Source organism: Maylandia zebra, linkage group LG3, assembly GCF_041146795.1.
Source record: "Maylandia zebra isolate NMK-2024a linkage group LG3, Mzebra_GT3a, whole genome shotgun sequence".
NCBI lineage: Eukaryota > Metazoa > Chordata > Actinopteri > Cichliformes > Cichlidae > Maylandia > Maylandia zebra.
Window position 1 is genome coordinate 25,155,944 of NC_135169.1, and position 15,099 is coordinate 25,171,042.

General features: G+C 40.2%; 1 protein-coding gene across 1 annotated transcript; it reads right to left on the reverse strand.

Annotated features, from left to right (window-relative positions):
* Positions 1-318: 318 nt before the first annotated feature.
* Positions 319-12,961, reverse strand: LOC101479060 (uncharacterized). Its single transcript, XM_076882167.1, has 3 exons — positions 12,918-12,961; positions 9,415-9,741; positions 319-5,029 (listed from the first exon to the last, which is right to left on the reverse strand). Exons 1-3 carry the CDS (start codon positions 12,918-12,920, stop codon positions 350-352), a joined length of 5,010 nt encoding a protein of 1,669 aa, XP_076738282.1. The 5' UTR covers positions 12,921-12,961; the 3' UTR covers positions 319-349.
* Positions 12,962-15,099: the final 2,138 nt, after the last annotated feature.

The window sequence follows — 15,099 nt, forward strand, 5'->3', positions numbered from 1 at the left end:
TATTAAAACCGTTTATTGGCAGACACTTGTGCATTTTCTTTTAGAAGTAAAAAAAATAAAAACGGGTGCAAATCAAGGCTAAATATGCAAAAAAGAAAAATATGTATTTTAGCAATATAGCAAAAAGTTACAAGCCACAATTTCTCTGAATATCCTTTTATTGGATTTTTGAAGATGACAATGAAATGAAAGTAAATGAATATAAAAATAATAATTATGTTCAATTATTTTAAAGGCTAATGTTTATTGGCCTTTGATTCTGTTGTATATTTCTTTCATATTAATTGATTTAAAAAGATTAATTGTAATAGTTTTTTGATTTCAGTTTAATAAACATTCCAGCAAAAAGTTAGCTGCTATTCTGATACTGGTAAAACATTTGGTAATAGGCAAGGATATTCTGGTAATGGTCAATAAACTGTGTAAGAGAGCGACATGGGCTTGAGGAATTTGAAAAAGAAAACAAAGAATTTGGTTGGGGGTTTGAGGTTGGAGATGGAACTGAAAGAGAATCCAAACTCCAAATGAGGATGGAAGCTGAAGTGGTGTTCAAGTTAGAAACACTTGTTGTTGGATGAGAAGCATTTATAGCTTGAAAATTAGCCTCTGAGGTAGAGCCAGTGTTGGGAGGTGTGGTGCTGGAAGGGCCAGAGGTGGTAGAGCATTTTTTGCTGGGAGCCTCTGAGGTAGTGCCAGTGTTGTAATGTGTGGTGCTGAGAGGGCCAGAGGTGGTGCCAGTGTTATAGTGAGTAGTGCTGGGAGCACCAGAAGTGGTGGAGAGCATGGTGCTAGGAGCGCCAGAAGTGGTTCCAGTGGTAGAGTGAGTAGTTTTGACAGAGTCAGAGGTGGTGCCACTGGTAGGGTGAGTAGTGCTGGGAGGGATAGTGGTGTTGGAGTGCGTGGTGCTGGGAGCCTCTGAGGTAGTGCCAGTGTTGGGAGGTGTGGTGCTTGGAGGGCTAGAGTTGGTAAAGCGCGTTCTGAAAGGGCTAGATGTGGATAGTGAGTCAGATGATGTAGTCAGTGGAACTGATGTGGTAGTTAAGGGTCCAGATGTGGTAGAAGTTATGCCAAATGTTGTAGTAATAGGAAGGGATGTGGTAGTGACAGGGTCCGATGTTGTAGTGAAGGGTTCAGATGTGGTAGAAGTTGGTCTAGATCTTGTAATAGGAGGAAGAGATGTGGTAGTGAAGCTTCCAGATGTTTCAGTATGAGAAAGAGATGTAGTTGTGACAGGGTCCAATGTTGTAGTGAAGGGGCCAGGTGTGGTAGAAGTTGGTGTGTTACTATCATTGGATGATAAGCTAAAAGGAAATGTTGCATTATAAGTAGTAACAGAGGCACTGAAAGAAACATTCTGTGGATAAGATGCATTTCCATCTGCATTTACGCCTAACTGATATCCAGCTATTCCTACTGGTAATCCACTTCCAGTTCTGCCTACAACTCCGTCTACTGCTGGTGCACTTCCAGCACCACCTACTCCAACTCCAAATACACTTAGAGAACCTCCTACTCCTAATGCACTTGGACCTCCCCCTATTGCTGAAGCACTTGCAGCCATGATTGCAGCCAGCACACTTCCAGCTCCACCAAGTGCAAATGGAGTTCCACTCAGTATTTTTTTTAAAGCGGCTTTAAAGTCCTGAACTGAGTTTCCCTCTGGACTGACTTCATTTGGTATATTAGTTCGTTCCTTTTTGTGTTTGTCCTCATCTTGTTTCTTTTTTGTTGTGGTAGCCGTGGTTGTAGTAGAAATTGTTGTTGTAGCACTAATGGGATGTGTTGTTAAAACTCTTGAAGTCTGGGCTTTGGTAGTAGGACGAGTAGTGGTAAGGAAAGGGGTTGTTAGTCTTAAAGTAGTTAGTGTGTCTGCAGATGTAGGTATGGATGTGGTACTAGGGTGGACCGTGAAAGAGGGGGAAGTGGCAGATGTGGTAGTAGGTGGGAAAGATGTTGTAGTAACAGGAAGAAATGTTGTTGTGAAGGGTCCGGATGTTGTAGTAAGAGGAAGTGATGTAGTTCTGACAGGGTCCAATGTGGTAGTGAAATGGCCAGATGTGCTAGGTGGTCCAGATGTTGTAGTAAGAGGAAGCGATGTTGATGTCATAAGGTCCGATGTGGTAGTGAAGTGGCCAGATGTAGTAGAAGTTGGTCCAGATGTTGTAGGAGGACGAGATGTGGCAGTGAAGAGACTAGATGTGGTAGAAAGAGGAAATGTAGTAGTGCTCGAAGGGCCAGAGGTGATAGAGGGTGTGGTGCTGGGAGCCTCTGAGGTAGTGCCAGTGTTGGGAGGTGTGGTGCTGGAAGGGCCAGAGATTGTGCTAGTGGTATATTGAGTTGTGCTAGGAGCACCAGAATTGGTGGAGGGCATGGTGCTGGGAGGGCCAGAGGTGGGTCCAGTGGCCGAGTGAGTAGTGCTGGGAGCGCCAGACGAGGTGTCAGTGGTAGAGTTAGTAGCGCTGGGAGCGGTAGAGCTGGTGGAGGTCGTGGTGCTGATAGGGACAGTCTTGGTGCCGGTGGTATAGTACGTAGTGCTGGGTGCACCAGAAGTGGTAGAGGGCAAGGTGCTAGGAGGGCCAGAGGTGGTGGAGGGCGTGGTGCCCGGAGCCTCTGAGGTAGAGCCAGTGTTGGGAGGTGTGGTGCTGGAAGGGCCAGAGGTGGTAGAGCATTTTTTGCTGGGAGCCTCTGAGGTAGTGCCAGTGTTGTAATGTGTGGTGCTGAGAGGGCCAGAGGTGGTGCCAGTGTTATAGTGAGTAGTGCTGGGAGCACCAGAAGTGGTGGAGAGCATGGTGCTAGGAGCGCCAGAAGTGGTTCCAGTGGTAGAGTGAGTAGTTTTGACAGAGTCAGAGGTGGTGCCACTGGTAGGGTGAGTAGTGCTGGGAGGGATAGTGGTGTTGGAGTGCGTGGTGCTGGGAGCCTCTGAGGTAGTGCCAGTGTTGGGAGGTGTGGTGCTTGGAGGGCTAGAGTTGGTAAAGCGCGTTCTGAAAGGGCTAGATGTGGATAGTGAGTCAGATGATGTAGTCAGTGGAACTGATGTGGTAGTTAAGGGTCCAGATGTGGTAGAAGTTATGCCAAATGTTGTAGTAATAGGAAGGGATGTGGTAGTGACAGGGTCCGATGTTGTAGTGAAGGGTTCAGATGTGGTAGAAGTTGGTCTAGATCTTGTAGTAGGAGGAAGAGATGTGGTAGTGAAGCTTCCAGATGTTTCAGTATGAGAAAGAGATGTAGTTGTGACAGGGTCCAATGTTGTAGTGAAGGGGCCAGGTGTGGTAGAAGTTGGTGTTGTAGTAATAGGAAGGGATGTGGTAGTGACAGGGCCCGATGTGGTCGTGAAGGGGCCAGGTGTGGTAGAAGTTGGGCTAGGTGTTGTAGTAATAGGAAGGGATGTAGTAGTGAGAGGGTCCGATGTGGTAGTGAAGCGGCCAGATGTGTATAGTGAGTCAGATGTTGTAGCAAGAGGAAGCGATGTGGTTGAAGATGGGACAGATGTTGTAGTAACAGGAAGCGATGTAGATGTCATAAGGTCCGATGTGGTAGTGAAGTGGCCAGATGTGGTAGAAGTTGGTCCAGATGTTGTTGTAGGAGGACGAGATGTGGCAGTGAAGAGACTAGATGTGGTAGAAAGAGGAAATGTAGTGCTGGAAGGGCCAGAGGTGATAGAGGGTGTGGTGCTGGGAGCCTCTGAGGTAGTGCCAGTGTTGGAAGGTGTGGTGCTGGGAGGGCCAAAGGTGGTAAAGCGTGTGGTGCTAGCAGACTCTGAGGTAGTGCCAATGTTGGAATGTGTGGTGCTCAGAGGGCCAGAGGTGGTGCCAGTGTTATAGTGAGTTTTGCTGGGAGAAACAGAAGTGGTGGAGAGTATGGTGCTGGGAGCGCCAGAGGTGGTTCCAGTGGCAGAGTGAGTAGTGCTCGGAGCGCCAGAGGGGGTGTCAGTGGTAGAGTTAGTAGCGCTGTTAGCGGTTGAGGTGGTGGAGGGCCTAGTGTTGATAGGGCGAGTGTTGGTGCCAGTGGTATAGTGAGTTGTGCTGGGTGTACCAGAAGTGGTAGAGAGCATGGTGCTTGGAGGGCCAGAGGTGGTGTCAGTGGTAGGATGAGTAGTGCTGGGAAGGCCAGAGGGGTTGGAGGACCTGGTGCTTGGGGGGCCAGTGTTGGTGCCAGTGGTATAGTGAGTAGTGCTGGGAGCACCAGAATTGGTGACAGGCATGGTGCTTGGGGGGTCAGAGGTGGTTCCAGAAGAAGAGACAGATACCATAGGAATAGAGCTAGATGTACACTTATCAGTGGTGATAGGAACAAATGTTGCAGTAGAATAAAAGGATGTGGTACTGCTAGGGCGTGGTGAATTAGATGTTGTAGTAGAAAAAGAAACTGAAGGGGTACCTGTGGAAGTAGGAGGGGCAGATGTACTCAACATGGTTGGTGGGCAGTTGCAGGTAGGGTTAAGATCTGAATACAAGTGAGTGACAGTTGTGTCAAGAGGACATTGTGTTCCAGGAAAAGCTTCAGTTCCCAGGGTTCTGTGGAGTTCTGTTAATTTCTGTGTCTGCAGGTATTCAGGGCCTTCTGCCACATTCTCCCCCCAGTGTGCACTTGCCAGCCAGCTGTTCTGACTTTTACTGAAGCAGCAGAAAGCTGACCAGAGCACTGAAGGAATATTGATCCTGTTGTTGAGACTACTGTTGCTGGGCAGTGCTCCTATTATTATAAAGCCTTCTATTTTCTCATTGTTATTAATGCAGAATTTATTCAGAACACATTTGACACAGTTTTCCATTCTGTTCCATCTTCCTGTGTTGAATTTGTGTTGTTGTGGAACAATGTTAGTCAGAGTAAAAGTCGACATTTTTTCAATCTGATCAGATCCATAAGAGCTTGGAAATAAATGTCCTCTGTCAAAACTTTGGTTGTTTCTGTAGTCTTGGTCACGAGCCTGGTTGTTGCAGTTGATGTTCTCGTTCTTGTTTTTCTCCTTGTTTTCCCTTTTAGGCTTTTTTTGGCTTTTCATATTGCCATTGTGTCCTGATTGTTCAAGCTGTCAAAATCAAAAGGGTAGATTAGTGATGTATGCATTGTTGCTCCAAAGTAGAATAAATATATTCTGCAAATCCCTGTCACTTAATTATATCATCCTTGGGGTCAATTAGACCCCATTTAATGTTAATCATTCAAATAATAATACTTAACTGTTTTTTTTAGTTCACATGTCTTTTCCTATTTTGATGAGGACAAATGATAAAGCATAAATTTTTCATTATGATATTTTTTTCAATTAGTTGTACACATTTTGCATACATTGGTGGTTCTCTTGGGTCAATTTGACTCCAAGTTTTTTTTTAGTTATGTAAAGCACGTCTGTCTATGTGTGTTACCTATAATCCTTACCGTGTGTTCACACCGAACGCGATGGGCGCGTGACAAAATGCCAAAACGCTCCTAACTTGACGCCTGCACATTCGCAACCTCTACGCGTGTCCAAGAAAAATCCCTCGCGCCCCAAAATATCATATTTTAACGCGCGTGAACTGGAAATGTGTCAGCTGCCGTTAAACCCCGAAGAAGAAGAAGAAGAAGCAGCAGCTGTGTCCCAGAATTCATAGCGCGGCCCAGCGCAGTTTCCAACAATGGCGGCAGCTAGTTAGTTTTAATGTTACTCTTATTATTCTTTCTGGGTCACAAAATAAACGTTTAACATATTTTCAGGCGAGAATGTAGCTGTGTAAACCTCAAATATCTGCTCAGTTTATCAGGACACCACATATTTTCAAAAGCGCTCCGACGTTTTCGGAGATGTCTGTTACCCACTAGCTCGATAGCTAGCCGGGGGCTAGGTCACTAGCGCAGTGAGAACACCGGACACGGGCAAATCGTTTTCAAACTCACCGCCGTCTTTCGCTACTCAGGTTAAACATGATATATGAGTCACTTAGATAACTTAAAATGTTGTTGTTTGGCTTTTTTTTAGTATTTTATTTCCTGAGTAAATCAGTTTGTCTGAGATTAAAGTTATAGTTTTTACACAGCTGAATAAACGTCAAGCAGACAGCTGATTATCAGAAGTGTGAGATGCTCCAGAATTTACTCCGGTGTCCTGTTATATTTTAGATAGCAAGGAGTTTATTAAACTTCACCGAAACAATCTGCAAATTTCATTAAAATTTAATAAACTATCATCTTGTCTTTATTTTTAGTTAGCACAGACCTGAAACACTTAAAGCTGTAAGCTAATGATAGTTATATAAGAGCAGATGCTGCTGGTGCAATAAGCTGTAGTTTTACGTCCAATGGATGATGATCTGATTAGTCGACTAATCGCAAAAATAATCGGTGACTAGTGACTATCAAAATAATCGTTTGTGGCAGCCCTACTGTCTAGTGGACGACTTCATGGCTGTGCCTTCACCTGGAGACTGGCGGTCCATCACAGAGGGATTCCAGGAGCGCTGGAACTTCCCTCTGTGCTGTGCAGCACATATATCATATAGGAGACACACACATTGATATACACTAAATATTTATTTCATTTCTTTTTTGTGGTGTCCAAATTTATGCACCTGCCTGATTTTGTTTAACACTTTTTGTAAATCCAGTAAACTTCTTTTCACTTCTCAAATATCACTGTGTGTGTCTCCTGTATGATATATTAAACTGACATTTTTTATTGTAACAACCAACGATTTATACAGGAAAATGATGTCTATTAACAAGGTTGCCCAAACTTTTGCATCCCACTGTATTAGTATATTTTGTCATTAGTATAATATGAAATAAATTCTATATGTGTCAAGTCGTGTGCCAACATTTGCTGTGTAGTAGAACTGAGACATTAGTCATTATAAAAATTTATTTGAAATAATATTAGAATTCTCAAACAGAAAAACATTAAACATAAATATATAAAATATAAGTATTTACAGAGAGACAGGAATAAAAACGACCAGCTGCTCTCCAGAGCAGGAACAAGGCTGAGGAGGAAATGCACAATTGGAGACTGGTGTGGACTCTTCAGGGACACCAGGATGGCCAGCTCCAGCGCCGATGGACCGTCCTGGGACCTGTCCCTCATCTGCCTCGGAGCCGTCCTCCCCTGTGGGCCTGTAAAACAGCACAAAACACAAAGAAATGAGAAGGCTGCTACTAGATTTTAATTTCAACATTGAAAAAAACAAAACAGGATATAATCAGGGGTTCTCAGAATAACTAGCCCCTGGCCACGCACTTTATACACTTTTTTCCACACACACACACACACACACACACGAACATTGGTCACAGTTCTCACAATTGATTCTCAAAGTGCAAACCTTTGTAGATTGCAAAACGTAAAAGTATTATTATGCCGCGGTTTGTCTTCATCTGCCCGCCACTTTCGTGCGCCATTTTCCCTCGCGGTGCAGGTGTCTATTTCCGAATGAGGCTCATAGTTATGGGTGTTTTTGTGCTGTTTTTTCTATTGGACGTGATGGTTATCAAACCCAAACATGATAAATTTGACAAGCGCAGGAGACACAACACGGAGGAGATTTGTCAATCAGGCTGCAGAATGCAATGCTGTGCATTCTGCGGTGCAGAAAAAAGGAAATCAAAAAAAAGAGGCAGTGACGGATGAACAGCGGGACCACTGTGTGCTGTTTATTAATAAACAATAAAATATATTCTTAAATGACAACATGCCTAAAAGCAGAACGGTATTTGTACGTCAGTGGGAAAATAGCGGTGGCTTGCTAGCTTTTGTGCGGCTTCCCCGGGTCAGTGAAAACTTTAGAGAAAACTTAAGAGAAATGAATGAACTTACCAGGTTGCCCGATCTCTTTACATATCTTCCTCCAAGCTCGGTCCTTTATATTCCTGTCTCGGTCCAGAAAGCAGCTGGTGTCGTACGGCTCCGGGTTGTTTGCTAAGGCATTGATTAGCCTTCCTTCCCTCTATTGAAGAATAAAGGGCTTTGGCTGGATCTGCCCCTTTGAACTAGGTAACAGCCACGTCACCAGGCTCCTGATTGGTTGTCGCGGCGCGATTTTACGCTGGAGTTCAGATTTTTCCAACTCGAGCGGGGGACGCGAAACGCGTGTATGCACAAAATGCAACACATAAACTCACGCGTGTGGATTTTTTCGCGAGTCAAACGCCTGAAACGCCCAACACTCACGCGCGTTTCTGGCGTTTTGGCGTTTTCGCGACGCAAATCTGCTTCCGAATTTTCGCGGGAGCCGCAATCGCGGGTCAGCGCACCTTTCCATTGACTTTACATGTAAACCTGACGCTCCGCCTGCCTCTAGCGCGTTCGGTGTGAACACACCGTTACACCTGCAGTTGCAGAGTTTGTCCTTTGAAGTTGATACATGAAAGATGGGTGGGGAGTACATTCCCATGAGAACTTTGATACTTCTCGCAGTGTGGCTTGTGAATTGCTCAAATCCAAGTATTGTGTGTGTATGCGTGTGTGACTGAGTTAACATATCTTTGTGGGGACTAAAAATTGGAAATTTACTATGCTTGTGGGGACCAACAGCCCCACAAGTTTCAAGGCATTTTTCCATCTCAAAAAGGTTTAGGTTTAGGGCAAGGGTTAGGATTAGGTATTCAGTTTTGATAGTTAGCATTGGAGAAAGTCAATTAGATGCCCCCACAAAGATATTATGAAAACACGGTGTGTGTGTGTGTGTGTGTGTGTGTGTGTGTGTGTGTGTGTGTGTGTGTGTGTGTGTGTGTGTGTGTGTGTGTGTGTCGAATTAGAACTGATATTTCTTGTGCGGTGGTGGGCAGAAAGTTCCCACAAGGACATTGACAGTTCATGCAAAATACTTATAAAAGCTTCCATGACAGTCTTCGATCTAAATCATTACTCTTGGTGCTCTATGTACTTAGCAATCCGTATCTAAAAAAGAAATATCCTCTGGAAAATGCTTTACTGTCATTGAGGCTTTGGTACTACTCAGTAATTGAAATGTGAAAAAATTTGAATGCAAACCTTTCAAGATATATTTATTCTAAATGAAAAGTTTGGACTGATGGTGGTGCTAGACTTTCTTTATCGAGGTACTATTTATGTATTCAATGCATAATACTGGAGGCCAAGGGTAAGTAATATTAGGGTTAGTAATATCTGAGGAGAATAATAGGGTTAAACACAACAGATCACTTTAAGTTGTGAGTTGGAGTCATTTCTATGCAGTTATATAGAAATATACTGAACAATGCCCTGCATAGTAAAACATGACTTTGTAATGGAAAACATTATAGTAATTATAAATCGGATAACTGAATGTAAAAATTCTTTAGTGCTGTAGGTGGCAATGTGAGCAGATGATTTGATGTCCACATGGCGGGATATTTAGATTCACTGTAATAAATAAATGTTATTACAAGTACATAGCAGAAAAATAGCATTATTTAGATGACTTTTTTGTAAAAAACAACCTGTGGTTCAATCTTCCAATCGGGCATAGGTCTCTTTCCTCCATCTCCTCTGTACTTGGCAGCAGAAAAAAGTGGAATCTTGTTCAAGGTGTCGTAGAGCGTCATAAATGTTCTTTTGTCATTCAAAGTCTGGCAAATTGGTTTGTGTCTGTTCTGGTCCTGGATTTCCCCTTTCTCCAGAATTCCTGGGATGTTTGGTGGAGTTTGGTGAAGAAAAAAGTCAAGGCATTCTGCTATTGATGCCACCACTTCAGGTTCAGTGGGAACAATGTACAGGAGGACGACAGCAGCAAGGGGCAGGAGGTGCTGTACCTTCACTGATGGGCCCTATGCCAGGTAAAAGGAGAAAAAAGAAAAAGTAAAAAACAAATTGTAAAGTGTTTTACTAATAGACTGATATAGATAGATGCATATAGATATGGTGGATGTTCATATTTAATATTAACACATAATGAGATCAGTGTCTGTACAAGTAATCCCTGTTGAACACATTGGTGCTGTAACTCAGAGAAATAATTAACATTGTGAAGACATTTAAAAATAAAAAGTCCACTGACTGTTTTGGTATTGACATGATATTAGTTAAAAGTATTATAGAATATATAGTGCAACCTTTCGCATACATTTGTAATCTGTCCTTTCAAACTGGTGTGTTTCCCTCACAAATGAAAATAACAAAAGTTATTCCAATCCATAAAAACGGAGAGAGATGTCAGTTTACCAATTATAGGCCAATATCACTACTCCCACAGTTCTCAAAAATTTTAGAAAAGTTATTTGTTAATAGACTTGATAAATATATTGAGAAGCATAATCTCCTAAGTGATAACCAATATGGCTTTAGAGTGAAAAGGTCCACTTCGATGGCAGTGATGGAACTTGTTGAAGGGATATCTAATGCAATAGATAATAAGGAATGTACTTTTGGTGTTTTTATAGACTTAAAAAAGGCGTTTGATACAATTGATCATTCTATATTAATGAATAAACTAGAGAGATATGGCATAAGAGGGTTAGCATACAAGTGGATGAAAAGTTACCTGGATGAAAGATATCAATATGTCGAATTCAATAATGTAAAATCTAAGCAGTTGAAGGTAACTTGTGGTGTTCCTCAGGGCTCTGTGCTGGGCCCTAAATTATTTATATTATATATAAATGACATATGTAGCATTTCCAAACTGTTAAAATGTGTATTGTTTGCTGATGATACCACTCTGTACTGCTCAGGTAAAAACCTAGAACAGCTTCTGACTACAGCGGAAAAGGAGTTAAATATATTAAAAAACTGGTTTGATGTAAATAAGTTATCATTAAATATAAAGAAAACAAAATTGATTATTTTTGGCACTAGACAAATGAAAAATGTATCTAAAATAAGGGTTAATGGAATTGAAATTGAAAGAGTGTACGAAAATAAATTTCTTGGAGTGATAATTGATGATAAGCTGAGTTGGAAGTCTCATATAAACCATGTGAAAACAAAAATGTCAAAAACCATTGCTATTCTCTATAAAACAATGCATGTCCTGAACAAAAAATCATTATACACACTTTATTGTACTCTGTTGCTTCCATATATGACTTACTGTCTGGAGATATGGGGTAATGCATATAAAACAAACACTCTTCCTATTTTCAAGTTACAAAAAAGAGCTATAAGAATTATAAACCAATCAAACTATATAGAACCAACTAACATTTTGTTTATTAATCTGACTACCCTGAAATTTTATGATTTAGTTGAATATAAAATGGCACAGATAATGTATAAAGCACAAAATAACTTGCTTTGCCCCAGTACTCAGAAGCTGTTCAAAGTCAGAGAGAGTCAATATGACTTAAGGGGAACAGATTTCTTTAAAAAAACAAGATAAGGACAAATATAAAGCAGAGATGTGTTTCTGTTAGAGGAGTTAACCTGTGGAATAGTTATGACAGTGATTTAAAAAGGTGTAGTTCATTTTCCTTGTTTAAAAACATGTTCAAAAATAGAGTATTAGAAAAATACATAAATCAAGAATGAAAAGAGCAAAAGAAAAAAAACAAAAAAAAACCCCTCTTGATTCTTTTGCTTTGATGTAGTTACTTATCTAAGGTGGAAAGTTTTTTTTTTCTTGTTTGTTTGTTTGGTTTTTGCTTTGTTTTATTATTTGCTTCAAGCCCTGAGTACAGGAGCTGCGTGCAAAAAGATATTTTGTGAAAAGGGTTGGCGTAATAAGCAAATGCTTCAGCTTCAGCCAATACCTTTTGATTAGCCTTGTCTCATGCTTTCTTGCTTTGTGGTAGATCTTTGTTCTGTTTTCACTGAGATATTTGAATGCTAATCAATAAAAAATCAAAATCAAAAAATCAATACAGTGTGATGAGCCTGTGATTTACGAACAAAGTGACAGCCTCTCATAAGTAAAAAAGAGTCTGCAGCAAAGCCCAGTACAAGATACAATTCTGGGGAACTGTAAATTGTGCAGAGCTGATAGTAGAGTGTAAGAAGCAGAAAACTGAGCTGGGGACATGAAGCAGGAAGTCTGGAAGTTGTCCACCAGAAAATCATATTTATGCACCAGTTGCCCCTTTTCTGCATCAATTTATGGTAGAATTATCTTTATTTATCCAAAGAAAACGGTCAAAAACAACATAATCATTCAGTAAGGCCATTCTTTTTTGTTTGAATATAATTATTTAAAAATTCTACCCTTGACTGTCATCACTACAGAGTCATCACACATAAATACATTTCTAGTAATTTAAGTGACCTTCTGTCCTCTTTATTTGCATATTTCACACATGAGAGTCAGACTGTAAAGAGATGGCTGTTTTGATTTTGCCTGAAAATTGTGTATATGCAGAGTGCATGTAGCACCTATTCACATGAGTAGAAAAAGAAAAAAAGAAAATTAAAACGCTAAAACCAGTGGACTTCTTTGAACAGATTTCTGCATGTGTGCAAAACCTACACTTTGAAAACATGTCACATATACATGCAGTCTGGTATGAATTTTAGGACAATTAGGTTTAACACAAAAGATTCAGTGCTGGGTTTCAAACTGATCCATATTCACAGACAGTGAAAAAGATCGACTCAAAGATTGTTGCCTTTCCACTGAGACTGGGGGACTTGTCATAACATGCTTTATCCCTGAAATTTACACCACAACAACTGCATGAGTCATTTAAGTCTAGATCATAAAAATTATTTCTCTCCAAATAAACCAATTGAAAACCTCTTCTATTCTTTTATTTAACCAAATAAAAGCAATCTCTTTCTTATGCTAAAAAAAATCTATTACAAGCAGAAGTGTTGCTTCTATTGTATTCATATTTATTTTAGAATTTACTATAAAGTTTCATTTATTATAACATATTTTATAAATATCAGTTATAAAATGTTGTAAAACCCTTTTTTAAACAAGTTAAACAGCCATTGTAAATGTAAAACTGAAATGGAAAGCTGTGAAACTTGTAAACTTGCATCACTTAAATTACTATAACAAAGTTCTTACCATCTCTTCTCTCTTGAAAACTGGATGAACTAGTGTCCATACAGAAGGAGTAATAGTCAGTGAGGAACAAGATGGTCTTCCAGGAATATAAACTTAACCTAAACAGGAAGTTTTGTAGCCAGTGTGTCAAAGTGGATTTGTGCACTACAATTTCTCAGAACCCAACTGCAGTTTTACAGGCAGCATTACTCACATCCAGTTAAACTGCAGCCTTTATTTGATATTGTTTTAAAATAAATTAGTTGTTAATGTGTTTTTTGCTGTAGGTTTGGATGTGGTACTAGGGTGGCCAGTGACAGAGCTGGAAGTGGCAAAAGTGGTAGAAGATGGACCAGATGTTCTAGTAAAAGGAAATAATGTAGCTTTGAAATGGTCAGATGTGGTTGAAGGTGGGCCAGATGCAGTGTTGGGGAGTAATGGAATACATGTACTGGCATAACGTATTTAAAATGCAAAATACGAGTAACTATATTCCGTTACAGTTACTGTTCAAAAAGATGGTATTTAGAATACAGTTACTTTGTTGAAATAAAGGGATTCCATGGCAGTCTTTTCCTGTTTCATATGTGGGCTATGCCCTCTCTATTTTTTGTAATTCCATACTGGTGCAAAACCAAACAAAACACGCATTAAGAGGCTCTAATGCCTGTCACTCAATCTCGTGGCCCATGTCACCTCTACTTGCAGCCCACATAATTATGAGAAGAAATATTCTTTAAAATTATTATTCAAAATATTATTTAATATGAAGGCAATAGGCAGAGTGTTACAGGCATAGCCCTAAGGAATGTAGCCTCATGGGCAGTGTAGTCCAGTTGTAAGCAATTATTAAGACTGTACGCCGTGTTCGTGTTTTCCTCTGAAACAATAAGTTCCGTTGCAGCAGCCTTTCAACGCCTCTCTCTGTCTCTCGCTAGCAAAGTTGACCCAGACAACAAAGTAAAGCTAGTTTTTGGCTACGAGCCCGACACGGAGCCCGACACGGAGCCCGACGTATTAGCCAGAGGTCCCTTTACTACTGTTCGGAGCCGCGGACCTGTGTTATATACATGTGGAATAGTTTTCTATACGAGGTCGCTGCAAAAAGTGCAGCCTTACCTAATGTTAACCTACTGTTACATTTATATTAAGATTTAAAGATCTAGTGGTATTGGTATGGCGAGTAACCTTCAGTAATAGTAATAAATCACACAGCAATATTACATTTATGTAGTTGTAAAAAGCATGAGAACATATTAAATAATCCAAAGTATTCAGAATACATTACTCTCATTGAGTAACGTAACGGAATACATTACAAATACATTTTGGGGCATGTATTCTGTAATCTGTGGTTGTGAAAAGGCCCGGAGTGGTAGTTAAGGGGCCAGATGTGGTAGAAGGTGGGGAGATGTTGTAGTAAGAGGAGCAGATGTAAATGTGAAATGCCCAGATGAGGTGGAAGGGACAGATGCAGTAATGAAAGGCCCAGATGAAGTACTAAATGATGAAATTGTGCTAAAATTATGCTAAAAATCCATTACAAGCAGAAGTATTGCTTCTATTGCATTGATATTGTTTTAAAAATTTACTATAAAAATTTTATTTGTTATAAAGTATTTTATAAATATCGGTTATAAAATGTTGTAAACCCCCTTTTTAAACAAGTTAAACAGCCATTGTAGAAGTAAACATGAAAGGTGTGCAATTTATGAATTTTGTAAACTTGCATCACTTAAATTACTATTACAAAGTTCTTACCATCTCTTCTCTCTTGAAAACTCTCTTGATTTTTTTTCTTTGTCAGCTTACGTTAAGCTTTACAAAGTGCTTAATGATAGAGTTAAGGCATGCTATGTGTGTTAGAAGTCTTTTGTAATTGCAAAAACAAACATGAACATTGCTCTATTTTGTAATTTCTACAAATTTATCACCACTCAAATTCCAAATAAAAAAATAAAAACAAAAGAAATTCTTACTTACTTCCTCCGTCTCCTGAAAACCAGCTACATTGGTGTCCTCATAGGTCCATAGAATAGTACAAACAAGACAGTCAGTAAGGTACAAGACTGTTGTCTTCAAATATAAACTGATCCCAGTGAGGTTGTTTAATTTTTGCATCCAATAGACCATCAATCTTGACTTGCGCAACACATTTCTCAATAGCCAACTCAAAATGATACATGGTTTCACATGCATCATT